Consider the following 27,946-nt stretch of genomic DNA (forward strand, 5'->3'; position numbering starts at 1 on the left):
ACAACCATGAAACAAAGCACTATCTCCTAAAAAGCAAAAGGAACATTGGATTTTTTTAAGAAATTAAGTTATATTTGGAGATGATATGCAGTATACACATGTATACATACTATATGCAATATCTATATACTGTGTGGAGTTAAAAAGTTAAGATCTTAACTGAAGACTTCACGGTTAAAAATATAAGAAATAATGTAAGTCCTAAAAGGAAACTTGAACTCACTTTACAGAGGCTATGTATCCCAGTTAAAGACCAAATACTTGATGTCCTAGCAGGGAAGAATAATTAGCAAATTAATCAGTCAGGGTTCTGTTATACTATCAAAGCTATTTTTAAGTTTTAAAATTGGTAAACCTTTATTCAAGTTTAGCACTGAAGAGTTTGATATTCCATTTCTACTGTATATAGCACTCAGATATAACAAGGGGTGCCTCTGGACTTCAGTCCACACTTTCTTATAGTTAAAACTCTCATCAGTGGGTAGGTACTTATTTTAAACAAGGAACAACTACTCGTAAGAGTCACTTTCATAAATAAGTCATTTTCACAAACTTTCTAAAATCCTTTTTACTTTTTGTGGACCCATGCCTCTGCCTTCCCAACTCATTCTTATCCATTCTTTCATAGTCTCTCTCTCACACACATGCACATACACACATAGCAGCACTACACCAACTCAGTAGTCATTTTCTTTTTTTTTTAAAGATTTTTTTTTTTTTTTGACAGAGAGGGAGAGAGACTGCAAGAGTGGGAACACAAGCAGGGGGAGTAAGAGAGGGAGAAGCACGCTCCCCGCTGAGCAGAGGGCCCGATGCGGGGCTTGATCCCAGGACCCCGGGATCATGACCTGAGCTAAAGGCAGATGCTTAACAAGCCACCCAGGCACCCCTCAGTAGTCATTTTCAAACAACTACATATTTATCCTTTCATACCCCACTATATCCATTCTGTTACTATTTCAGTAGAATCTTAAAAAGATTACCACAACAGATAAGGCACTGGTATGATGGCTTAATTTTGGTAGAAAAGTCAGTCCTGAACGAACTTGGTAATCCCGGAATCCTCCAGCTACAGAAAGCGTGGTTAAATTTATGTGTCTAGCATTTAGAATCCAATAGTTGTTTACAGTCATATAAAAGTCTGGTAGGAAATAAAGACACACGTTAAAAATTAGTCATTCCCTGCAACAATAAGGTATCTATGATACTAACATTAAATTGAATTTCTGTTTAAGCCATACTGAATTGTCTATAAACAATGAATGTTATTCACATTTCTCTATGCTGAGTAAAATCAGTATCTTTACAGAGTCTGTTTTCCATTAAATAATACTACAAATACTAAGAGTTACTGAAGTTATCAATAAACAAAAAAGATATCCAAACTTTATTAGCTTTGACAAGTCCATACACAAACAGGTCTCTATATCCCACAAGAATGCTGCTAGATCATGACACACAGTATAGCAAGTAGAAACCCCTAAAATTCTTCCAAAGATACAAGTTCACTATGCTAAAGAATTATAGATCTTCCTAATCATGGCAGTGTGAGAGCTTAGCAGCTCTCTACGGCGGCCAGCCACCACCACACAAAGTACTATTTAAGTTCTTAAAATACAATCAGGACAACAATCACTTTGGTCTTGGGACTTAATGCTGCTATGGAAAATACAAGGGTTAAGAAGGTTCTACCCATTTAGAGTAAGTAACAGGTAGCTCAATAGGAAGAATCTGCAATTTTTCCACTTTATCTATGGAAGATGAGAAAAATATAGTATCAAAGATTTGAGGCGAGGGAAGAGGAGTTTCCTTTTCTGATTATCAAAACTTAATGTACTTTCATCCTGGCATTTGATCCCATTGAGGGCTTCAAACATTTTGGAACAGCAAACTCCTCCCACTGAAGATCTCCACAGTATTTACTTAGAATGTGATTAAGGAGACCCATTCCTAACATCCGCAGGTCACGGGACAAGAGTACCAATGGGGTACACATGGCTTTATGTCTAAATATTTAAAAGTAAAAATTCCAGCTAACAAACTGTTAAATCAAATACATTTTCTCTGCCTACCTTGACAAATATATCATTGCAATAACCTGGAAGGCCAAGTTCAAATTACAAAATTTGACACCTCAGAGATGGACACTAGATTATGGCAGCACAGGAAGGGCAGATCTCTGACCCATAACTGAACTCTAATCTCTTCTTCCCATTCCAATTTCATCCTGCATTATAAGGATGCAGGATATCCAAGCTCTATCGGTACCTCATGCAGAGCCATTCCTTAGCCACAACTCAAGCTTACTTACATACCTGCCCTTAGATCAGATTCAGGTAAGAAGCCCACACAGGCCATGGTAGAAAAGTCTGAAGGCCTGGTTACCTAGATCATCATCCAGAGGTAAAGGCACAGCCTGCAAGTGGGGAGGCTGCTTGGCCTATATACTCCTCACCTTGTGGAGAATGGCAGTGCCAGAGCAAAGCCGTCTAAAGTGGGGAGCCCAGTGCACAGCTTCCTTCCCCCTATTAAAGGGCAGTATTTCCATCAAGTATAAACAGGGAATGGACTTCTGAAGGTCATATAGGTCTCCTAAAAACCTAAGATCTGCCACCCCTTGAACTTTTGGGTTTTTTTTTTTTTTTTTTTTTTTAAGATTTCATTTATTTGACAGAGAGAGAGACATAGCGAGAGAGGGAACACAAGCAGGGGGAGTGGGAGAGGGAGAAGCAGGCTTCCCGCTGAGCAGGGAGCCCGATGCGGGGCTTGATCCCAGGACCCTGGGATCATCACCTGAGCCGAAGGCAGACACTTAACGACTGAGCCACCCGGGGTTTTTTTCATTCTAATTCTGGCTTAATGAAATATGAAATAAATACAGAATAAATAAGAAAGAGGCTTGCTGATTACTAGAAAGGCACCCTGACCCTAAGAATTACTTTCAGCCTGAACATTTTAGAGACAGACCATCGCTATCCTTCAAAAACAATAAAATCAGACTCTTTTGAAAGCTCTTTCCTCAAAGTTTTTAAAGATATATTCTGAGTAATTCTAATTTAACATATATGGCTCATCCATATAAAACGTAATAAAAAAACTTCTCGACTGTGTTGACAAGTATTATGACTTGTCTATGCCTTTTGTTTTTTTCTAAACCTACAGGTCATTTGTAATTATTAGAATTAGTAAAGCAAATTTAAGCAACTTCACTAAAATTAAAAATTGTTACTGAAAGATTTCTACAGGCAGTTTTAAATGTAATAAGGAAAAAAATGAAACTTAACTCTAGGTACTGTTGCAGCATATATTCCAGCAAATAAATTACTCCTTGGCAATGTTATGTTAAAATGGGTGCTTTGGTTTGGAGTCAATAAGGTATATTTCTCATTTTCATCAAAATTAAGATGATGCAAATTTTGATAGGGTAAGAAGTGGTGTAAATTTACTGATCAGGAAAAAATTCTTTGATTTCAAAGACTTTCTTCTATCATACAATATTTCTTCTATCATACAATATTTCAATAAACAGTGAAGATAATACTTGACTTTCTTTAAACATGCAAATAATAATGATGCTCTAAGCATCAAGTGAAGTAATCACACATCATGTAAAGTTCTTAATACAACACCCAAAATACAGTAATAAATATTAGCAATTCTTTCTCACCATATAAAGCATTAACAGATCTATTTATTTAAAACAAGGCATTTCTACTGTTTTACTTAAATATAAGCTTATTTTGAATAAATATAAGCTTATTTTGAATAAAGTACTGGAAGAGTTAACAAAACACAGGACATTTAAACATACTTTGAGAGACAGAGAGTCATCCCCAAGAGTAATTAAACTGATTCCCAAGTGTCTAGGGATTGTAAGACACATGCTCTCCATGGTAAGATGCTATGGACAGAGAAAACTAACAGCAGTTTCAATTATTAGCCTAAGTTGAAAGTCACAAAGAAAGATGCTCAGAAATGGAGGTGTTAATTTGAAACTGAGCTGCACACTCTCAAAGAAAGTAGGTGCAAGGATCTGTTTAATCTTAAACAGCAATGGGGAGGTCAGTTAGTGTTTATGTAATAATATTTACCTGTTATAAAACGATCTAATGGCATCACAGGAGCAACATGAGGGGTGGCTTGTGTGATAAGAAGATTTATCAGATCTTGTTTAAAATTTTTCAATGTAAGCAATGCTCTTGCAACAAGGCCACCCATAGAATGACCAATTATTGCCACACTTTTTGGAGCAAATTCTTGACCCTATTTTAAAAAAAAAAATCACCAAGGCATAATGAAGTCTTAGTATCATAACAAAAATACTAAACACTTTCCTCTACCTATAAGCAATTTTATAGGAGAAAGAAAATTAAACTATTGATATAACTTTGCATAAGATACAGAAATACATTTTCATTTACTTGTAATTAGTATATACATACCATTTTGTATTCTGCCAAATATTTTTAATAGCTACGCTTTGGTTTTCTGAACCCAAATCAGAACACCTGGTCTAGTAGATCATGTCTTACCATTTGCTATATTGGATACAAGATTTGTAATTATATTTGGTGTATACCAGAATATTAGATTTTATAGGATATAAGAAGATCATTTATTTAAAATTGAAATCATCACAAAAATTTGGAACAATTATGGTTACCATAGCAATATAGTGTCTCATCATACTGATATCTTACCAAGTTACTTCTCTATTGTGCACCTGGGTTTAAAAAGAAACCGGCATTCCATAACATTTATTCACTGACAATTACATATTTTTCTTTTTTTATTAAAGATTTTATTTATTTATTTGACAGAAAGAGACACAGGGAGAGATCCCTCAAGCAGGGGGAGTGGGAGAGGGAGAAGCAGGCTTCCCGTGGAGCAGGGAGCCTGATGTGGGGCTCGATCCCAGGACCCTGGGATCATGACCTGAACCAAAGGCAGACACTTAACGACTGAGCCACCCAGGCGCCCCGACAATTACATGTTTTTAAAATAAGCATTGCTTTTTAAAAAATCCTTTCTGTCTCCATATAGTATCCTCAATTCCATTACCAAACTTTGGCTTATCGCTCTCCACACTGATCCTTCATCTATGCCTTCTCTCCTGTTACTATGAATAAATAGGACCTTATGCAGAAAAGAGTTAACATAGTAAGCCTGAGACTGCTATCCTTATAATGGACTGCATGTAAGTTGGCTCTGGGCTGTAGTCTGAGACCTTAGATCCTGGGATATTCCCATCATTTCCTAAATGTTAAAAATGAATCTGTTTTTGCAGAAAATATTGTTTATGCTGAACACGTGCTGTCCTTCTGGTTGGGATTTCGGTACATGTTAGGTACAGGGTGTCTACGTGACCAGCCCCCAGTAAAAAAATTTGGGCACTGAATTTCTCATGAGCTTCTCTCATAGACAACACTTCACACATCACAATTCATTGCTATCAGAATTAAATGTATCTGGTGTGACTCCCCTGAAAGGATATTTAGAAGCTTACACCTGGTTTCTTCTGGACTTCACCCATCTACCTTTTCTTTTCCTTTTTTTTTGTTGTTTTTTTAAGATTTTATTTTTGAGTAATCTCTACACCCAATGTGGGGCTTGAACTCACAACCTGAGATCAAGAGTCACATGCTCTACCAACGGAGTCGGTCGGGCACCCCACCCCATGCACCTTTTCTTTGCTGATTTTGCTTTATATCCTTTCACTGTAATAAACCATAACCATGAGTACAACTATATGCTGAGTCCTGTGAGTCTTTCTGGACAATCATCAAGCCTGGGAATGGTCTTGATGATCTCCCAACACAGACCTGATCTTAGATAAAGCCAAACTCTCCATATGTGCTCTGAAATCTATCCCCTTTGGTCTTCTCAAGTACATCACTCCAGCAATTCTTCTCACTTTTTTCTTGCACTGTTATTTCTCCCTCTCTATTAGATCATTCTTGCTAGTATATAAATACAATACTATTTTCCCTTAAAAAAGAAACTCTACTCCCATTTTGCCCTTAGTGACCACATCTTTCTCTACGTATCTATAGCAAAACTCATCAAAACAACTGCCTATGCAGTACTTGCCGTCTCCAATTTCTCAACATCTATACTCTTAAACTCATTCCAGTTAGGCTTTCACCTCAACACGCCTCCAAAACTGTTATCAAGTCACCAAGGAATCTACTTGCCAATTCTCAATCCTCATCTTACTTGAACTATCAGCAGGATTTGACATAGATTACTTCTTCCTCTTTGAAATGATTTAATTGGTTTCCTTGACATAATTCTCCTGGTTCTCCTCTTACCTCACTGGCTGCTTCTTTCTAGTTTCTTGCTGTTTCCTTCTCATCTCTCCTTATCTCTTAATATGGGAGTAACTCAGGCCTCAGTCCTTCAGTCTCTTCTTTCACATCTTGACTCCATAATGATCACATACAGTCTCATGGCTTTAAATATATCTATATCCTGTCAACCCTCAAGTTATCATCTCCAGACTGGACCTTTTCTCTTAAGCTGTCACCTTAAACTCCAATTGCATACCAACTACACTTGGGATGTCTAAAGTGCATCTCAAATCAAACCTGTCTAAAACAAAACCATCTATGCCTTCTTTGGAAAAATGTCTGTTCATGTCTTCTGCCCATTCTTATCTGGATTATTTTTTAGGGTATTGAATTTGATAAATTCTTTATAGATTTTGGATCCTAACCCTTTATCAGATATGTCATTTGCAAATATCTTCTCCCATTCCATAGATTGCTTTTTAGTTTTGTTTCCTTCACTGTGCAGAAGCTTTTTATCTTGATGACATCCCAGTAGTTCATTTTTGTCATTAGTAGACAGAGGGAAATAAAAGAGCACTGGGTATATATGTAAGTGATGAATCACTAGATTCTACTGACACTGATATCATTCCATATGTTAACTAAAATTTAAATAAAAACTTAAAAAAAAATGAAAACAAAAACACATCAGAATTTGTAAGATTAAAGTAGTGGTTAGAAGAAATACTGTAGTCTTAAATGCTTACATTAGAAAAGAACAAGGTTCAAAAACAATAATCCAACATTTTTTTTAAGGATTTTATTTATTTGAGAGAAAGCATGAGCAGGGGGAGGGGCAGAGAGAGAGGGAGAAGTAGGTTCCCCACTGATCAGGGAGCCCGACATGGGGCTTGATCCATACTAATGGTCTTTAGGAAATTCAATGCACTTCTAATTTATGAAGTTAAAATAAGTTTTTCCCCCTAAATTCACGAGAGGTTTCTTATAAATTCAATTTAAACTTCAAAAACCACTGAGCTCAAAACAAGACTCCCCCCCTCCACACACACACAAACAAAACAAACCCTTTGTGTCATCTTCACTTCAACTTCCGTATAAACAAATAAATGACTTAAAATATGTTGAATCCCTTAAAAAATGCTAATAGGTGATCACTATTGATTTGCATGCCTATCTCTTACCTTATAGAGTTTGAGAATTGTTTTAATGCATTCATGTACAAACTTCGTCTGTTTCTGAAGACTTCCACCATACAGTGCCACCAGTTCTTCATTGAAATTCACACTAAAGAAGTCAAAGTGGTACTTGAAGTCAATGTCTTCTGCTTTTCTAAGTGCAATAGAACCAATCGAACGAACTGTAGAGGAAAGTGCAAACTGTACATTAAACAAAATTTTTAAAGTTGCAACCATTCTTGCTTCAAAGTCTCTTAACAAATAACTTTATCCCACACTCTGAATATAAACAACCTACTTAGGGTGACATCCTTCAATTCTATCAATTTAGAAGAACAAACCGTTGTTTGTATTATATGTCTTGTGCCCTAAATGTTTTTTAAATTTAAATTAAATAAAAAGTAAACAGGTCATTCATTCTTTACCTGCTTCCACTTGATTAGGAAAAATAACTAAAAGGGAGGGGAAGAATACTTTGAAGAATAAGAAATGTTAGCGATCTGTATGAATAAGTCACACTTGAGGATTTTAATTTAAGAATGAGAAAATTCCTACAAGAAATAATATGCTCATCACTTGGTTTAGATACTTATGCTTGATTTGTCTTTTTCTTACACGACATCCAATCCATCAGTAAATCCTATCATCCTCTACTTTCTAAATATATCCCCAATCAACACTTCTCACCATTTCCACCACTGTCTTCCTAATCTAAGCACCATCATCTCTTGCCTTAACTATTCTAATGATTTCCTCACTGGTCTACCTGCTTCCACACTGTGTTAGGTTTTGCTCTGTAAACCCTTCCACAGAATTTGTGAATTGATTGCATTAATTGGCATTAAAAGCTGAAGTGTATGGGTTAGCAAACAAAATACCTACTTGCCATTCCATTTTTTTTTTTAAGATTTTTATTTATTTATTTGAGAGAGAGAGAATGAGAGAGAGCGAGTACATGAGAGGGGGGAGGGTCAGAGGGAGAAGCAGACTCCCTGCCGAGCAGCGAGCCCGATGCGGGACTTGATCCTGGGACTCCAGGATCATGACCTGAGCCGAAGGCAGTCGCTTAACCAACTGAGCCACCCAGGCACCCGCCATTCCATTTTTTTAACATACACAATTCACATACTATACAACTTATTATGTAAAAAGTACAATTGAATGATTTTTAGTATATTCACAAAATTCTACTAATCTAACTTTAGATATTTTTTAATTACCCCAAAAAGAAAACCCTGTACTGATTAGCAGTCATTTCTTATTCCTCTTCTCCTCCCAATCCTGGAAAGTACTAATTTACTTTCTGTCCCTATGAATTTGCCTATTCTGGACATTTCTATAAATGGGATCATATACATGGGTTTTTATGACTGGCTTCTTTCACTTTTATAATGTTTTCAAGGTTTATGCACATTGTACCATGTAATTCATGTTATCAGTTAATTAATTCCTTTTTATTATATAAGCTTCAGGTGTGCAGTTTTATAATTCAACACCTGTATACATTACAAAGTGATCATCACCACAAATCTATTTACCATCCATCACATACAACTGGCCCCCTTTGCTCACTCCCAACCCCCTTACCCTCTGGTAACCACCAGTCTGTTCTCTTTATCTGAGTTTGTTTTATTTTTTATTTTTTTATTTTTTTAAAATTCCACATTTCAGTGAAATCATATGGTATTCGTCTTTTTCAGCCTGATTCATTTCACTTAGCATAATACTCTGAAGGTCCATCCATGTTATTGCAAATGGCAAGATTTCATTCCTGTTATTTGTCTGATAGTAGTAGATACTTGTCAGTAGTAGTCTGACAAGAATGAGGTGATATGTAGTTTTGATTTGCATTTCCCTAATAATTAGTGATACTGAGTATCTTTTCATGCCTGCTAGTGACCTGTATGTCTTCTTTCGAGTAATGTCTATTCAGATCCTATGTCTATTTTTCAATCGGGTTATTTTTTGTTGAGTTATATAAGTTCTTAACATATTTTGGATATTAACCTCCTATTGTATATATGCTTTACAAATATCTTCTCCTATTGAGTAAACTGCCTTTTCATTTTAATGGTTTCCTTTGCTATGCAGAAGCTTTTTAGTTTGATGTAGTCCCATTTACTTATTTTTACTTTTGTTTCCCTTGCTTTGGAGCAAGATCCACGAAGATGTTGCTAAGACTGATATCAAGGAGCTTGCTGCCTATATTTTCTTCTAGCAATTATAAGGACTCAGGTCTTATATACAAGTCTTTAATCTATTTTGTGTTAATTTTTGTGTATGGTGGAAGACAGTGGCCCAGTTTCATTCGTTTGCTTGTGGCTGTCCAGTTTTCCCAACACCATTTATTGAAGAGACTGTCCTTTCTCCACTCTATGTTCTTGGCTCTTTTATCAGAGATAAACTGACCATATATGTGTGGGTTTACTTCTGGGGCTCTCAATTCTCTTCTACTGATCTGTGTGTGGTTTTTTGTTTTTTGTTTGTTTGGTTTTTTGGGTTTTTTTTTTTTACTAATACTGCACTGTTTTGATTACTGCAGCTCTGTAGTACAGTTTGAAATTAGGGAGTGTGGTATTTCCAGCTTTGTTCTTTCTCAAGATTGCTCCGGCTATTTGGGATCTTCTGTGGTTCCATACAAATTTTAGAATTATTTGTTCTAGTTCTATGAAGTATGCCATTGGAATTTTGAAAGGTGTTACACAGAATCTGTAGTGGCTTTTGGCAGTATGAACATTTTAACAATATTAATGTTTCCAATCCATAAGCACAGAATATCTTTCCATTTATTTTTTTTTCTTTCATCAGTGTCTTATAGTTTTCAGTGTAGAGAGCTTTCACCTCCTTTGTTAAATTTATTCCTAGGTATTTATTTACTCTTTTCAATGCAATTGTAAATGGGTTTTCTTAATTTCTTGTTATTAGTATACAGAAACACCACAGATTTCTGTATATTGATTTTGTATCCTGCATTTTACTAAACTCATTTATTAATTCTAACAGCCTTTTGTGGAGTCTTAAGGGTTTTCTATATATGTCATCTGCAAATAGTGACTATTTTACTTCTTCCTTTCCAATTTGGGTGGCTTTTTAAAAATTTTTCTTGCCTTACTGCTGTGGCTAGGACTTCCAATACTATGTTGAATAAAAGTGGTGAGAGTGGGCATCCTTGTCTTGTTCCTGAAATTAGAGGAAAAGCTTTCAGCTTTTCACCATTGAGCATGATATTAGCTGTAGGACTGTCATATATGGCCTTTATTATGTTGAGGTACATTCCCTCTATACCCACTTTGTTGAATTTTTATCATAAATGAATACTGAATATCATTGAATGCTTTGGCTACATCTATTGAGATGATCATATGATTTTTATCTTTCATTGTATTAATGTAATTGTATCATGTTGATTCATTTGTGGATGCTGAACCTCCTTGCATCTCTGGAATAAATCCCACCTGATCATGTATTGTTGGATTTGGTTTGCTAATACTTTGCTAAGGATTTCTGCATCTATGTTCATCAAGGATATTGGCCTGTAATTTTCTTCTTTTATGGTTCATTCCTTCTTATTGCAGAATAATATTCCATTATATGGATATAGTTTATTTATCCATTCTTTAGTTAATGTTGGGTTGTTTCTACATTTTAGTTATTTTGAATAGTGTTGCTATGAACATTTGTAAACAAGTTTTTGTGTGAATGTACATTTTCATTTTTCTTGGGTAGATACCTATAGTGGAACTGCTAAGCATAAAACTCTATGTTTAACATTCTGAGGAACTGCCAAACTGTTTTTCCAAAGTGGCTCTACCATTTTATATTCCCACCAGCAATGGATGAGGGTTTCAATTTCTTCACATACTCAGTGACACTTGCTATTATCTTTTAGATTATAGCTACCCTGGTGGGTATGAAATGATATCTATCCTTATGGTTTTGATTTGCATTTCCCTGATGATTAATGATGTTATCTTTCCTTCTCCACTCTTGCCCCTTTACAGCATATTCTCTACACAGCAAAGCCAGAGTAATCATTTTTTAAAAATAAATCACACCTACCATACTGTATAGAATTTAAAAATCTGACAATTCCAATGTTGTCAAGGATGTGGAGCAAAGGGAAGTATAACGTAGTATTTCTGGGAGTATAAGGTAGCACAACCAGTAAAAATAGAAGGATACATATAACCTGTGACATGGCATACATCTTACAGAAACATGGGCTTATGTGATCCAAAGTAAGAAAAATGTTCTTTACTTGTAATTGCCAGTAAATATAAATTACACAAGTGTCCAAAGACAGAATATTTAAACTATGGTATAGTCATATAATGGGATAACAAAGAATGAAAAAAATAAACGAACTTGGATGAATTTTTTTTAAAGATTTTATTTACTAGAGAGAGAACGAGAGAAAGAATGAGGAGAGGGAGGGGCAGAGGGAGAAGCAGACTCCCTGCTAAGCAGGAAGCCCTATGTGGGACTCAATCCCAGGACCCTGGGATCATGACCCAAGCCGAAGGCAGACACTTACCAACTGAGCCACCCAGGCATCCCAAACTTGGATGAATTTTTAAAACGTCGAGTGGAAGAAGCCAGACACCAAAGAATACCTACTGAATAATTATGTTTATGTTACGAAGTTTAAAAATAACCCCCCAAAAGTGGATTGTATTAGAGATACACATTTAGATACTTAAAGAAGTCAAGGAAATTTACTACCTTTAAGTTAGGATTGTGGTTACATCTAGAAAGAGGGGAGAAAGTTTTATCAGGAAGGAGCATACAGGGCATTTCCACAGGACTGGCAATCTTCTACTTCTTGACTTAGATTTTGGCTATATGAGTATTCACTTTATAATAATTTTTAATTGAATATCTATATTCTACACATTTCTCTGTATATGTGTTATATTTCAAACAATTAACAACTGACAAAAAGACTGGATTATATCATTTCCTACCCAAAAAACTCTAACAGTTTCCCAACACACTTGGATCAAAATTCAGTCTTTTCCACAGCTTATATGATATAGCCTGAAGCTACTTTTCCATCCTTATTTCTTGTCACTTTCTCTAGGTTTTGTGGCCTTGAATGTACTAAGCATGTTCCTACCTTAGGGTCTTTCCTCAAATAGTCACATACCTCAGTCTCTTGCTATATTCAAGCCTCTGCGCAAATGTTAGCTCCTCATCCTGGCCTTTCCTAGCCACTTCCAACTAAACTAGCCACCTCCTGACCCTATTTCTCCTTTCTCCCTCACTCTGTTTTATTTTTCTAACTTTTAATATTACTGATATATTTATTTGATGGCTGTCTTTCCAACAAGAATATAAGTTTAACAAAGGGGAGGGATTTTATCTATCTTGGTCTGTTTTGGATCCCTAATACCTAAAACACAAATATTTACTAGATAAATACATAATATGTAAGTAATTACACTAAAAGTTGAAAGAATTCTTTTTTTTTTTTTAAGATTTTATTTATTTGTCAGAGAGAGAGAGAGTGCATGCACAAGCAGGGGGAGCAGCAGGCAGAGGGAGAAGCAGGTCCCCACTGAGCAAGGAGCCCAATGCAGGACTCAATCCTAGGATCCTGGGACCATGACCTGACCCCAAGGCAGATGCTTAACCGACTGAGCCACCCAGGCATCCCTGAAAGAATTCTATTCTTATTATATAAAAGAATATGCCAGTTAATAACCAAAAAGCACTTTTTAAATGAAATTACTTCCAGATTACTTGATTGTTATGCCAGAAATAACTGCTATTATCTCCAGGCCAACATTCAATTTGGAATCTATACATAAAGGTTCCCTATCTTCACCTTTCTGTGTTCCCATCAGTATTTCTAGATCTAATTTAAATAGCTCCAAAAGAAAGAAACCAATCTTTTCTCTTGTTTGGCAAAACATATACCAATTTACTTCTCTAATCAGTATTCTGTTATGTTTCCTGTACCTTCCATTTCCAACATAAACCTTTCTTCTGCTGATTCCTGAATCCCTATATCATTTATCCTACCTACTCCATCCTGTTCTTTTTCTCCATCTTACTCTTTTCTAAGTGGTCTTCAACTATTCTTTGTACTCATTTTTTTCTCTCAGACAAAATGCCAAATATTTGTGTCTCCCAGTATGCCTAGCACAGTACTTAACACAGAGTATGTATCTGATAAATTCTTCGATTGAATTTTACAGCTTTCAAAATTTACTTCCAAGACTTACCTTGCTTATAACTTCCAGCATTACCAGGAAGAAAGAGAACTGGAATACCAGTCAAAGGGAGAATTTTGTGTTCTTCAGCATAGGATCCTTCTCCATAAAGATATAATTCATATGCAGGATAGCGTTTTGCCAGTTTCTTTGGAAGTTCTATTTTCTGCAGCAAAAAAAAAAAAAAGAGGCAATTTCACTTTAATCAGTTGTATTAATACAATTCAGTCTACTGCGCCCAGTTCTGAATTACACACATTTGAAACAGTATAAAAGTATTACTGATGATAAAACTGCACTTAATGCCCAAAATAAGTTTTACTTTTAGTTTATTCATATGTAGAAGTCATTTTGAATCATGTGAGTTTTGAACCATGCAGTCTTCAGGAATGTATAAAATGGAACTACCTGAAATTCTAATGAATACAAACTACTCAAAATAGCCTCTGACAAAAGAAAAACACTGGGGTATGTCAGCAAATTACTTGTTAATATAATTGGAAATGTACTTAATATAGTATGAGTATCAGTTATACTTAGAAATGATAAAAGCAGGGGCGCCTGGGTGGCTCAGTCATTAAGCATCTGCCTTCGGCTCGGGTCATAATCCCAGGGTCCTGGGATCGAGCCCCGCATCGGGCTCCCTGCTTGGCGGGAAGCCTGCTTCTCCCTCTCCCACTCCCCCTGCTTGTGTTCCCTCTCTCACTGTGTCTCTCTCTGTCAAATAAATAAATGAAATCTTAAAAAAAAAAAAAAAAAGAAATGATAAAGGCTTTCCATTATCAAATCAATTCTTTTTTGCTATTTTAAACTGGTTTGTAATGCCTCTCCTTGTACTTAGACCCAACTATATAGTCCAGTTGTTATATCATTCAAAGGAAAGTAAGCTTTCTGACCTCTCAATTTAATATGCTTTGACCCGCAATGTGCTTCACAAATTAATCTGAACCTTACTCTGCAATTCATATTATAACAAATGAGCCAGTAATTGATACATTTTTTTTTTCAAAAAAATATAAATTAGGTCTTAATGTCATCCCCAAAAGGTAGGCATGTATAAAAGTGATGGTAAAATATAAGCCCTTCTTCTGCTCCTTTTTTAAACTATAGAAACCATTAAAAATGAAGCCAGTTACATTGAACAGATTTTATTTAAGTAGACATCAATAGATTTAATGATCTAGCAGTGCTATACATGTGCTTGATAAAAATTTTAAGTACTGAATGAATTTTAAAGTCTGTATATGGTAATAACACTGAAAAACCTCACTGTTCTAAAAAGCAGAATTCTGATCACTCATGCACATTCCTGAATATTCTTTTAAAAATATTACCATAAACAATCTGTTAATAAGAACTGAAAACATCTTTAGAGACTGTGAGCTTACTGTTTAAGATAGTAGCAATTTTATCTCCTCAAATACTCAAAATGCAGAAATACCAATCCCATGATTTGCTATATATAAATATATATATACATATATATACACACACACACATATATCACATATATGGACTTCAACTCAAATTTGTCCCAATATTGACCATGCACAATATATAATCAAAAATGAAAATGATGCAATATTTTAAGTACATATTAAGCAAAAAGAAAACATGTGAGAACAAGTATACCATTACTCTTAACTCCTCCCAATTTAGTACACCTTTGGATATGACAGTACATGAGTATTAGATCATTCTTTTTAGTACATTAGCTAAGCAAAATTTTGAACTAGTTGAAAATTAACTCAGAAGAATAGGAAACTAGGGGCACCTGGGTGTCTCAGTCGGTAAGCGTCTGCCTTCAGCTCAGGTCATGATCCCAGGGTCCTGGGATCGAGCCCCGCGTCGGGCTCCCTGCTCCGCGGGAAGCCTGCTTCTCCCTCTCCCACTCCCCCTGCTTGTGTTCCCTCTCTGTGTCTCTCTGTCAAATAAATAAAATCTTAAAAAAAAAAAGAAGAAGAAGAATAGGAAACTATTAGCAAATGGCAAAATTGCATTCCAGAGTACAAGTTGGGACTGGCAGGAAGAAACAAGAAGGGCTTTGACCAGATTGAAGATAGAAAAAGTATAGGCATATGAAAGGATGCTGATGAACAAAAAGAAGAGGGTCAAGGGATTTAAAAAGAAAACTTTTATAGCAACAAGACTCCCATATATTTTAAATTATTTTATCTAGATTATTTTAAATGAGCACCCCTCCCCAAAATAGACCTTTAATCAAAATGAAATTACCTTTATACCTAAATACTATCTCCACAATCCTGCCCCTGCTGTTCATCCTCTCTTGACTCTACAGGTTCTTCTAATCTCTAACCTAGAACCCTTTATTTCTTTTTTTTTAAGATTTTATTTATTTGACAGAGACACAGCAAAGAGAGGGAACTCTTTCAAAAGACAAAAATTCTAACAAGTTCCCAAGTGCTAGAAAAATACTGATTCAAGAAACTAATGTCTTTATTTTATATGTACCTTTTACTTGTGAATTAAAACTGGAAAATTAAAATTTGAGCTCCATAATTAATAAAAAAGAAAAAGGAAATTTTGATCAAAATGAATAGTTTTAAAGATCTTACAAAGAACTCTCAGCCCTTTGCCCATCTTACACCTAATAACTCCAGCTTAATAAAAAGACCTAGGGAGAGGTGAATCTTTCAGACTAGTCTTTCTTCCTGTCATAACCTCCCTGCTCCAATCCATAGTGCATACTGCTGTCAAGAAATACCTTGTGGGGTACCTTCGTGGCTCAGTCAATTAAGCATCTGACTCTGGTCAGGATTCTCAGGGTCGTGAGAGCGAGCCCTGAGTTGGCCTCCAGGCTGGGTGTGAAGCCTGCTTAAGATTCTCCCTTTCCCTCTTGCCCCTCCGCCCCACCCCACTCCACACCACCGCTCAAATAAAATTTTTTAAAAAATAAAATAAAACAAGAAATACCGTGTTAAAACATACACCTCCTGTGTTTCCTGATTATATTAATAGATGATAAAGGCCTGAGAGAGACCCTCTAAAATCTGTCTCTAATTATTCTTACTGTTCTTATAACTTACACATGCCACGTTTTAAAATTTTTAATATGCTTCAAATTCAAGACGCAAAGGATATACAATGAAAAGGCTCCCTCCTACTCCTGGTCCTTCAGCCATCTAATTCCTTACCCAGAAGGCAACCAATGTTAGCAGTTTATATACTATCCATACTGCTTATACAATGTGTCCTGGTGCCTTCCCACCTTCACAAATGCTATTCTTTATTCCTGCAGTTTTCTTGTTTCTGCACTTCATGAACTATATATATGTGCCCTCTAATTAACCACAACTTCTCTGCAGCCTTTGACTACTGAAAATGAACTTGGATGCTCTCTTCTGTGAAGACCCTCATATGCACTCTTATAGTGAAATTATCATTTAGCACATTATATGTATTTTTATTGTTATGTTAATCACCATACATTACATCATTAGTTTTTGATGCAGTGTTCCATGATTCATTGTTTGCATATAACACCCAGTGCTCCATGCAGTACTGCCCTCTTTAATACCCATCACCAGGCTAACCCATCCCCCCACCCCCTCTCCTCTAGAAGCCTCAGTTTCTTTCTCAGAGTCCATAGTCTCTCATGGTTCATCTCCCCCTCCGATTTCCCCCCCTTCATTCTTCCCTTCCCGCTATCTTTTTTTTTTTTTTTTAACATATAATGGACTATTTGTTTCAGAGGTACAGGTCTGTGATTCAACAGTCTTACACAATTCACAGCGCTCACCATAGCACATACCCTCTCCAATGTCTATCACCCAGCACATTATATTTTAACTGTCCATGGCATTCCTGTCTCCCCCATTGTATTATAAAAGACATAAAAATTACAAAGACATAAAGGCACAAGGTCTGATTCATCTCTAATTCCCTCTCACCCATACCCAGTACCTAGAATATACCTGACAGAGTTATTCAATAAACTATTTGCTAAGCAAACATCACACTTAATAACAAAAGTATGATGCATATTTTCCAATATCAACATTTTCTTTCAGACAACAACTGTTAGGTCACATATCTGAGCACAGCCAAATAAATTACTGAATGGGAGAAAACAACACAGATGTTTCTTCTCCAATTTTACAATCTGCCTAAAACTGTTTGCTACCAAACAAAAGCTTTGCCTTGCTATCATAATAAAGCAAGAGCTTTAAAAGATAATGTGTATTTTTCCTGGTAGGTTTGTGAGATGTTCAGTTAACTCTGAACAAGCAAATTTTGGAAAACCAAAGGTAGAAAATGAATACTCAAACAATTTTTTTTGTATTTTTTAAATATTTTATTTATTTGTTTGAGAGAGAAAGAGAGAGAATGAACGGTGGGGAGAGGGACGGGGGGCGGAGAGAGAGAGAGAGAGAGAGGATCAAACTCCCTGCTGAGCAGGAAGCCCAACACAGGGGCTCTGATCCCAGGACCCTGGGATCACCACCTGAGGTGAAGGCAGACAGTTAACAAACTGAGCCACCCAGGCGCCCCTACCCAAACTATTTTATTTTATTTTATTTATTTATTTTTAAGATTTTATTTATTTATTTGACAGAGAAAGACACAGCGAGAGAGCGAACACAAGCAGAGCGGGTGGGAGAGGGAGAAGCAGGCTTCCCGCGGAGCAGGGAGCCTGATGCGGGGCTCGATCCCAGGACCCTGGGACCACGACCTGAGCCGAAGGCAGACGCTTAACGACTGAGCCACCCAGGCGCCCCCCTACTCAAACAATTTTAAATTCAACACTTCATTTTTACATATAGGTTCAAATTCCTGTCCCACCTTTAATTTTTTAAAATGGAGAATAAAGTTGAGTGTGTTTCAACTACCTTTCATTTCCTCTAAAATTTGGCTAAAGAATATGCAAATTAGCAATAAAAAAAAGTGTCAAGAAGGAGAAAACCCAACGACTATGTCATCTCAAATGCTGGACATCAATCTGCAAACAATTAGAAAGCTTACTATAAAATATAACTAAAAATAAACAATTCATGTAAAATATATTTAGATATATATTCATTAAAAACCACTGGTTCTTAGTAGAATTACTGTTATTCAGAAATCTCACTATACTTCATAATGACTCATTTCTATAGACAGGTTTTAACTATATTTCTAAAATAACACGACCTGGTGTGCACAACAAAAGGTCTAAGAATCAAATATAAATACTGAAGTTAATTAACACAGCTTTTCACATCATAAAAAAATAAAAGTCTACTGAAAATGTGTATCAGAAACTCTGGCTGCTGTAATTATTACTGTACTGACAAATTATTAACAGTAATGGAAGTGTAAAACCTCAAAAAGGGAATCTAAATCAAAATAACTAAATACAGACCACTCGACAAAAAAAAAAAAAAAAAAAAAAAGGCCAAATAGCTCTTTTGCACTAGCTAATTTTCTGTCTTTCCAGTTAACTTTATGAGGCAAGAAATGGATCTCTGAGTCCGTACGCTTTGTTCTCAACACTAAGCAATTTCCACTACTGCAGATATTAAAATAGCTTCAATAATTGTGGACAATCTCAAAATAAATGCGAATTAGTTCTGTACTGTTCCAGATAATTTTGTTTTAATCACTCTTCAACACAATACAAAACTAAAGTGATCTACTTCAACCTGTTGAGAGTTTCCCAATTATTAAACCACAGAAAAATTAAAGATTATAAGGGCTCTATTTTCAGTTAAAAAAAAAAAAACTAAACTAAAAGCCCATACTTAACTAGCATAGTCTCTGATAAACATAAACCAGGATATGTGCTTAGAAACTGAGACAACAGTAACACGTTAAAATCTCCTTCAATAGTATTTGATACCAAGTTTTTCCACTCCCTTATAAGCATTTTTTGCTTATTGATGCAAAACCAAGATAAGGATCTCAAAACAAATGAAAACTAAACTAGAATTTTGCCCATGGGGAAAAGATGTTCTTCAGCAATCTAAACCTTAGGTAGTTTCAGGATCTAAATAATAGCATTAACCAAGTAATATGCTCCTCCATAATGACCCGTACACAGAGGCAATCACGATCTGCATTCTTCACCTTAAAAAAAAAATCTGCTATGGTTTTAAAAGTATACTTAAAATGCGTTTCATCAGTAATATATTATAGTACATATGCTTTTTATGGTAGGGAGTTACCATTATAACATGTATTCCATAATTGGGAGATGCGTTTAGAAATAAAAGAATCATTCAGGAGAAATTTCTTTGGACAGTTGTGTAATTTATCACCACAGCTGGTCATGAATGAAATAAGATTCTACTATGTTGACCTGAGGAAGCAACTGTGATTGAAAATACTCAAAATGGGGGAACTGAAGAGGTGGGGGGCAGAGCGCGAGTATGCGCGCCAGGAAGGCCGGGTCTCTCGTAAATTGCAAACAGTGAGAAAACAAAACCACTATGAAATAGATTTTATATCCAACTGCTAAGAGACGACATGCATAAACACAGGCTTGTATGTACACGCATGGACCCATAACCTACAAAACCGGAGGCTCCGCCAACTTTACAGGAAGAAAACTCAATAGTTTTCCATTTAATTACTTAATCAGGTTTAACCTTTCACACAGGAGTAAAACCCTGGAGTCGCAAAGGCAGTCTTGGGATCTAGCCATTACACCCTCTGCAGAAGCTCAGACCCTTTCTAGAAAGGCGAAAGCTGACGTGCAAATCACTGCGCGGGATGGTGAGAATTTAGGCGCGTGGAAAGCAAAGGAGGGTCCAGGGGCACCTGTTAAGACAAGAACGCAGGGAAAATGTGGTTTGGGTTTAGGGAGAGCGTCTGAAGTTGCGTCTCTAGGAATGGGGGGTGGGGGTGGGCCCGTGCAGTCAAAAGAATCTGTACCTGGGATTTGGGACCGGGAAGGGGGAGGAGGGACAAGGGAGGAACTACGAGGGGGGCCGGGAGGATGCTTCAGGTAACCAGACACTCCACTGTTGAGAGGACACAAAGGGGAGAGGGGGAGGGGGGGAGGGGGGGCCTGCAGTGTCTTCCGGAGCGAAAAAAACAGAGACGAGGTTGGCATAGGGGGCCAGAAAGGCGCGGGAGCCAAAGTGGGGAGAAACCTGCAGGAGGGGTCCGAGTCTCGGAGCGCCCAGGTGAGAGACAGCCGAACCTCACCTGATACTCCGGGTACTCAAACATATAGCTCATACTGCACTTGTTCTCCTCGAAGCCGAAGAAGACGTCCCACAGCCCCAGGGTCGCCATGAAAACCATAAGGGCATAAAACGCCAGGTTCCAGAGACTGACTGACTGAAGAAACATGGTGCCCCCGCCGGCGCGCGGCCCCAAGTCCTGACTGAATCAGCGGAAGAACGCCTAGCGGCCAGCGCCAGAACCAAGCCAGAGCAGCGCGCGCCTGCGCAGACGCCCAGCCTGCCCGCGGGCCCGCCGCGCAGTGCGCCTGCGCGCAGTCGGCCTGCTGCGCCTCCCGCTTGGCGTCTAGATGAGAGAAGAGGCGGCGTTTGCAGTGGGAGCGCGAATCTGAGGGAAAAGAGAAAGGGAGAAAGCGGGGTGGGCCGCGCGAGAGATCGAGGGGGGAAAAGGGAGGGGGCGAGGAGAAGGAAAAGAAGGAAGGGGGTAGGGAAAGGCTGTGAAAGGCAGGCGGAGGGAAAGAAGAGGAGGGCGCGGGAGCCTTGGAGGCGAGGGGAGGGAAGGGGTGGGGGAGGATAGGTGGGGGGTGGGTTAACCTGGAGAGGGAGAGGCGATTACTGGTGGGGAGCTGACCCAGCGCGAGAGGGAGGCCATCAGCGCTTGGGGCTATCCGCTGTCACGTCGCAAACATCTCTCCCTGCGCAGGTTAAAAACCCTTCCCGTTCATTTTCGAAATGCCTGAGGCCCCTGCAATTTCGTTTCTGCTAGCAGTAATAGAGCACGTCCACAGCCCTCTGGGCCAGTTAGCTTGAAGAGGGAACAAATGGTTTTTTTCTTCCTCTTTGACCGCAGACGTTGCCCCATAGGTAACAGCGCTTAAAAGCACCGGCACATAAAAAAGAAATCACTAGCAGGTCGGCAACATTCAGTTCCTGGTGTAAGATGAAAGCCTGAATCACAAAAAGCATTGCTAGTCTTTAAAAAACTATATTAAAATTTCCATTAACACTGACGCTTCCAACAGTTATCTGGGTGACCAGTTTGACGCTGTCCGGTCTTGCTCTCCAGAATACCTCCTCGGAAACTGGTTCCATATTAATGTGAGGAGGCAAATTTCGCTCGAGCTTCCACTCAGACTCCCAAGTGACTTAATTCATTTAGAAGAATTTCAGTTTGGTTTTGCACAAAGGAGAGGAGAAAAAGCAGTTCAAGCGACTTCAAAACCCTGGAATGTTATGAGAAGAAAGACAGTGTATCATTCTTTAAAGCTGACCCAAGAGCAGATGGGGTGTGTGTGTGACTAATTGCAAAATTTTCCTTAGAATTACTTTTCTCACTGACTAAATTTCATTTCACTTCATTTCAGTTTTACTGATTTTCATGTGTTGTTTTCTATGGAGAGGATGTTTGGCTATGATAAAATCAAAGAATTTTAAAACTGAAAGGAAGCTTATGGTTTCCTGTGCAAACCCGTGATATTCAGATATAAGAGCACCTGGGGTGTGGGATGGAACTAGGGACAAGTTAGTGTGCAGGATGACAAATCATTTGGAAAAGGATTTAAGTTATACATTAAAAAGGTAATAAACTCATTGAGTCTGGGAGCTCAGAATGTCTGCCCATTGCTTCTCCTAGCATATCATGACCAACACACATAAACCAAGGGTGAATCTACACTCTTATCTCAGTGCTTCTTAAATTTAATATGGTAAGAATCACTTGCAGATTCTGTTAAGAAGCAGATTCTGATTCAGTATTTCTGGAGTGGGGCTTCAGATGCTGCATTTCTAACAAGCTTCTAGGTGATGCCAGTGATGCTGGTCAGTAGACTATACTGCTACATGGAGAAAACCCTGAACTTGAAGATGACAGAACTTACTCTTCTGGTGGCCTTCATGAGTTGTGGCAAACTGCTGCCTCAGAAAGGAGTGGGATAGTCAATGGACTTTTTATGTTTGAATCTTTCTATTTCTACCTTTTTACTTTCTTTTTACATACCCATCATTATCCCCCTCCTGGCTTCACTTCCTTTCATATCTAACCTAACCCTAGTGAGCATCACTTAACCACCCTCTGCCAGTGCTGTCAACTTCCTGAACTCTTGTCTTTCCATCCTAGTCTGCTTACAGACTTTCAACCATGGGTCAATATAGTCTGTCTCTGAGCTCTCACACCAGTATATCTGAGCACTGCTGGAGAAAATGACATAATCATTTGAATTACTGTTTAGAAATACTTTTATATGTTTCTGGTCAACTTCCTCTCCTAGTCTTCAAACCACCACTTTTAAGCTCCTTGCACCATCTTTTCTCTTTTAGCAAATTATTAGTACATAATTGTATCTTCATAAAGATCATTTTGATTTTCAGATGAACATTCTTCAACTCTTCATTCTCAAGTTCATTATCTTCATCCAGTTCAGTTAACACATCTAAAATGCTTGGAACAGGGATGCCTGGGTGGCTCAGTTGGTTAAGTGTCTGCCTTCGGTTCAGGTCATGATCCCAGGGTGCTGGGAGGGACGCCTGCATCAGGCTTCCTGTTCAGCAGGGAAGCCGCTTCTCCCTCTCCCTCTGACCCTTCCACTGCTCTCTTGCTCTCTCTCAAATGAATAAATAAAATGTTAAAAAAAAATAAAAATAAAAAATAAATAAAATGCTTGGAACAATACCTGGCATGGTACTTTGTTGTCCTTAGAAGATATCAAAAGCAAATCCCTTTAGTTGTGTTTTAGTTCCCATCCTCTGCTCTGTTTTCTTCAGGAAATTAGTTCTATCAAGTTAAAGTCTCTGTCAGTCTTTCCCAGCCTATCCTCCCTCTCCCAAAGCATGTAAATATGCTTAAATCTCATTAATTTCAAAAAAGAAAAATCCTCCCTGCAACTATCACCTGTAGCTCTTGCCTTATTTCAGTCAAGGTTCCTACTTATATCCAATTCCTCACCTCCCATCCATGCCTCAATACGCCATAATTTTTGTCTCCCTCACCATCACTCCAAGGCAACTGCTCTTGCAAAGGTAACTACTGACCTAATTACCAAATCCAAATGACACTTTTCAGTCATACTTGATCTTTCTGCCACTTACTTAAAACATTGTTCTCTGTTGTCTTAACACTATTTTCCACTGGGTTTTCTCCTACTCACCTGGCCTCTCATTCTTTATCCCGTGTGATCTAGTTCACCCAATTCATGGTCTTAAATGTTTATTTATCCTATACACTTGAGAAGTGTCTTATTTCAATTATTATGTTTTTTATGTCTAAAATTTCTATTTTTTTATTCAAATTCATCTGTCCTTTTTATCTCATAATGTTTTACTCTTACCTTATGGAATTCATTTGTATTTTTAAAATCTCTTTAAACATATTTTAAACATCTTCATTCTAAAGACCATTTATGTATTACCTAGAATTCCTCATTGTTATTTCTCCCATGTATAGTAAATGCTGTCTTTCATGATGTCAGATCTCCTCAACTGCTTTGTACTTTTGGTTTGTAAACTCATCCTTAGCCTGAATTATATACTACAGCATCATGTGCCTCTCCTAGGTTGTAGAGACATTTCTGTGGCTGGGACCACTTACATTAATTTCTTGGCTTTTTTTTTTTTTTTCAGTTTTTGCATAATGAAAGCAGTATAGATAATTGGAATCACCCCCACAAATTATGTGGTCTGGGATGTTGGGTTTTTATTATTATTATTTTTTTTAATCCTATTCAGTGATCACTATGAGCTACAGAGGTTCCACACTGTTACGGATTTCTCTCTATAGAATTTAAAGGTTTTCATTTCTTTCTATAGGGCTCAATAATGTAGTAAAATATCTACAATTTCTGTGTGTTTAGAATGAGAGCAGATAAAGGGTGTAGGTGACAAGTTTCTTTTAAATTAGTTTTTTGGGTATTATTACCTAGCACTCCTTGTACAAATTTTAAATCATAAAGGAAACGCCACTTCAAGAATGTTATTTCACTTGAGTAGTGAGGAGAAAAAGCAGATTAAAGTATTTTAAGAAAAAATTAGTAGAAGAAAATGGAGGCTATAAATACAGGCAATTCTCCCTGCCTTTTCATATATATATGAAAGTAGTTTAAGTAGTATGTTCACTAAAAATTTTTTAGGCTGGAAAGACACCAAAATACATTTTTTTAAATAGTTGGTGTTTTATTTTTTAATTTTTTTTAAGATTTTATTTATTTATTTGAGAGGGAGAGAGACAGTGCGAGAGGGAACACAAGCAGGGGGAGTGGGAGAGGGAGAAGCAGGCTCCCCGCAGAGCAGGGACCCCAGTGCAGGGCTTGATCCCAGGGTCCTAGGATCATGACCTGAGCCAAAGGCAGACGCTTATTTCAATTATTATGTTTTTTATGTCTAAAATTTCTATTTTTTTATTCAAATTCATCTGTCCTTTTTATCTCATAATGTTTTACTCTTACCTTATGGAATTCATTTGTATTTTTAAAATCTCTTTAAACATATTTTAAACATCTTCCTTCCCCTTCCCCTGCTCTCTTGCTCTCTCTCAAATGAATAAATCAAATGTTGAAAAAAGGGTCATCTTCCTGACCCTTCCTCTGCTCTCTTGCTCTCTCTCTCAAATGAATAACAACTAAGCCACCGAGGCATCCCCAAAAATACATTTTTAAGTGGATAAATAAGAGCTAGTAAAGAATGATCTTAGGGGCGCCTAAGTTGGTGGCTCATCCAACTTTTGATTTTGAGTCAGGTCATGATCTCAGGGTTGTGAGATCAAGCCCCACATCAGACTCCACAACGGGTGTGGAGCTTGCTTAATACTCTCTCTCTCCCTCTCCCTCTGCCCTTTCCCCACTCCGAGGGGGGAAAAAAAAATGAGTGATCTTAAATGAAGAGGAGAAGGAGAAATATACCTTAAGAAGAAGAAAATATGAAGAAACATGAGAAGAAAGAAAATACTGAGATGGAAAGGATTAAGATGAGGAAACTCACTGGATGATCTTAATCTTCAGGTAGGAACAAAACCCACTGGGTGGAAATAAGGGATTGGAGCGAGGTGATGCTTAAAGAGGGTGGAAATACTTGGGAATTACTGTTTTAAGAAATGAACTTGGCATGGGGTACTGGGTAGCTCAGTTGGTTCTTGGTTTCGGCTCAGGTCACTGTCTTGGGGTCATGGGACCGGGCTCTGTGTGGCATCTGCTTGTCTGTCCCTCTGCTCCTCCCCCTCCTCTCTCGCTCTCTGAAATAAATAAATTTTAAAAATCTTAAAAAAAAAAGAACTGACCTTGGCAGTCAGCAAGAGGTGATCAATAGTGAGGACCTAGTTAACAGCGTTTCACACTCCTGCTCTCCAATTTTCCTGGTCTTCTCAGCTAACATAGATCTCTTGCTTTCCTGTGTCTCTCTTATCAAGTGAAAAATAAAAATAGATATTATGTAGTGATGAGACATTTATTTGACTATATGTGCCAAGCTCCACAGCAGAGATTAGGAAAAAGAGTTAAATGAGACCACTGAATCTGATTAGTAAGAGATAAATGAGTCACTGATATCAAGGAGTCTAAAAGTAAGTACATAATATAATTGTACTACAGTATGGTAAGTGTTACAGAGATATGAACACATTAGAGGGCAAAAGAAGAACTATTTAACTGTTTAGGGGGAGAAGTATCCCAGACAAAAATGATTTATATACATAATATAATAGGGGCTCAAAGAGTACTCATTGAATTACTGAGTGATTGAGTTAATAGATGGCTAGATGCTGTGATTAGAAGAATTAAGAAGGTGGGCTTCCCGCAATTCAAAGTCCCAAAATAAGGGGCTTTTTGATCATTCTAATGAAGTCTACTTCTGACACTTTCTGAAAGGCATATAGCTTCATAGTTCACTCAGAACTTAAATGTAACTGTTAAGGTCACATTTGTTGGTTCTTTCATTTGGATATATGTTCACATAGAATTTTTATTTCTTATGGTGGGTATCTTGTGTTTAAACAATAGATGAGTTGCTAAGAATTATGTAAAATTAAAATATTTGCAAAATGAAACCTCAGTGAATTTTATTATTAATAGAGCACTAAAGAACACTGGTAATCAAGAAATCTCAGTTCTAGAACTTCCAGTTCTGCCACCCAGGTATGATTTAGGGCAAGTGTCTCCATCTCCTTAGGCCTCAGTTTTTTCATATGTAAAATGAAGGTATTTGACAATTGATTTCTGAAAGTTTATGATATTTTAATTGAATTAAGTCTTTAAAAACTTAAATTAATGCAAACTTTCATAAAGGAAGAGACCATATTATAATCATTTGACAGTCACCCCTCAACTGAATATTTAGTAAATTCATTAATACATCAGTTTCTCAGAAAACATTTTAGGTTTATTTAAGTTCCCTTTAGTTTTTGTTTGTTTAATTTCCTGGAAGCAAAAACTGTTTTCTCAATAGTAACCACCCTCATGTTATCCAGCTTTTATACACAGGAGGACAGAATCATGCTGTCTGGTGTGGAAATCTAGTTGTTTTCTTTTCTTTTTTTTTTTTTTTAAGATTTTATTTATTTATTTCAGAGAGAGAGAATGAGAGAGAGCACATGAGAGGGGGGAGGGGCAGAGGGAGAAGCAGACTCCCTGCCGAGCAGGGAGCCCGATGCGGGACTCGATCCAGGGACTCCAGGATCATGACCTGAGCCGAAGGCAGTCGCTTAACCAACTGAGCCACCCAGGCGCCCTCTAGTTGTTTTCTAAAATTAATTTCACTAACTAGTCTCAATGTATTACTCTCATACTATAGGGTTTTTTTCTAATAAGGTCTATTTCCTCCCTCTTTTTCTTAAAACAAAACAAAACCAAGACCCAAATATATAATAGACTGGCTCTTAGAAGCTAAAATTTATTCCACTCAATTGGTTTAAAGCTCTTTCTCAAACTTGTTAGTTTTACCTCCTATACCTTATATGTAGTAGGCATTCAATAAATGTTTTTTAATTTATTTGAAATTAAGTCAGAGTCTACGGATTATAGCCATAAAACCTCACCTTCCCTTGGATGTTTCAAAGCCTAAAAAGAAAAGAAAACATAATGCCAGCAATTCTGACTGCCAGCTCTGTTTCCAAGGAAACAGAGAGTAGATCATCAAAAACAAAATAAGGATTTTCAAAC

The 27,946-nt window shown here is 37.3% G+C and overlaps 1 protein-coding gene across 1 annotated transcript in view; it reads right to left on the minus strand.

Annotated features, from left to right (window-relative positions):
- PGAP1 (post-GPI attachment to proteins inositol deacylase 1) overlaps nt 1–20,976 on the minus strand; it is a 67,973-nt gene extending 46,997 nt beyond the window's left edge. The window contains exons 1-5 of the mRNA XM_021702969.2: nt 20,830–20,976; nt 13,693–13,846; nt 7,472–7,647; nt 4,092–4,263; nt 984–1,141 (exon numbers count right to left, since the gene is read on the minus strand). Coding sequence (XP_021558644.1) covers nt 984–1,141; nt 4,092–4,263; nt 7,472–7,647; nt 13,693–13,846; nt 20,830–20,976 — 807 coding nt within the window. The remainder of the gene's footprint in view (nt 1–983; nt 1,142–4,091; nt 4,264–7,471; nt 7,648–13,692; nt 13,847–20,829) is intronic.
- Between the last annotated feature and the right edge of the window lie 6,970 nt (nt 20,977–27,946).

The sequence above is a fragment of the Neomonachus schauinslandi genome, chromosome 3 (genome assembly GCF_002201575.2).
Source record: "Neomonachus schauinslandi chromosome 3, ASM220157v2, whole genome shotgun sequence".
NCBI classification, from domain to species: Eukaryota; Metazoa; Chordata; class Mammalia; order Carnivora; family Phocidae; genus Neomonachus; species Neomonachus schauinslandi.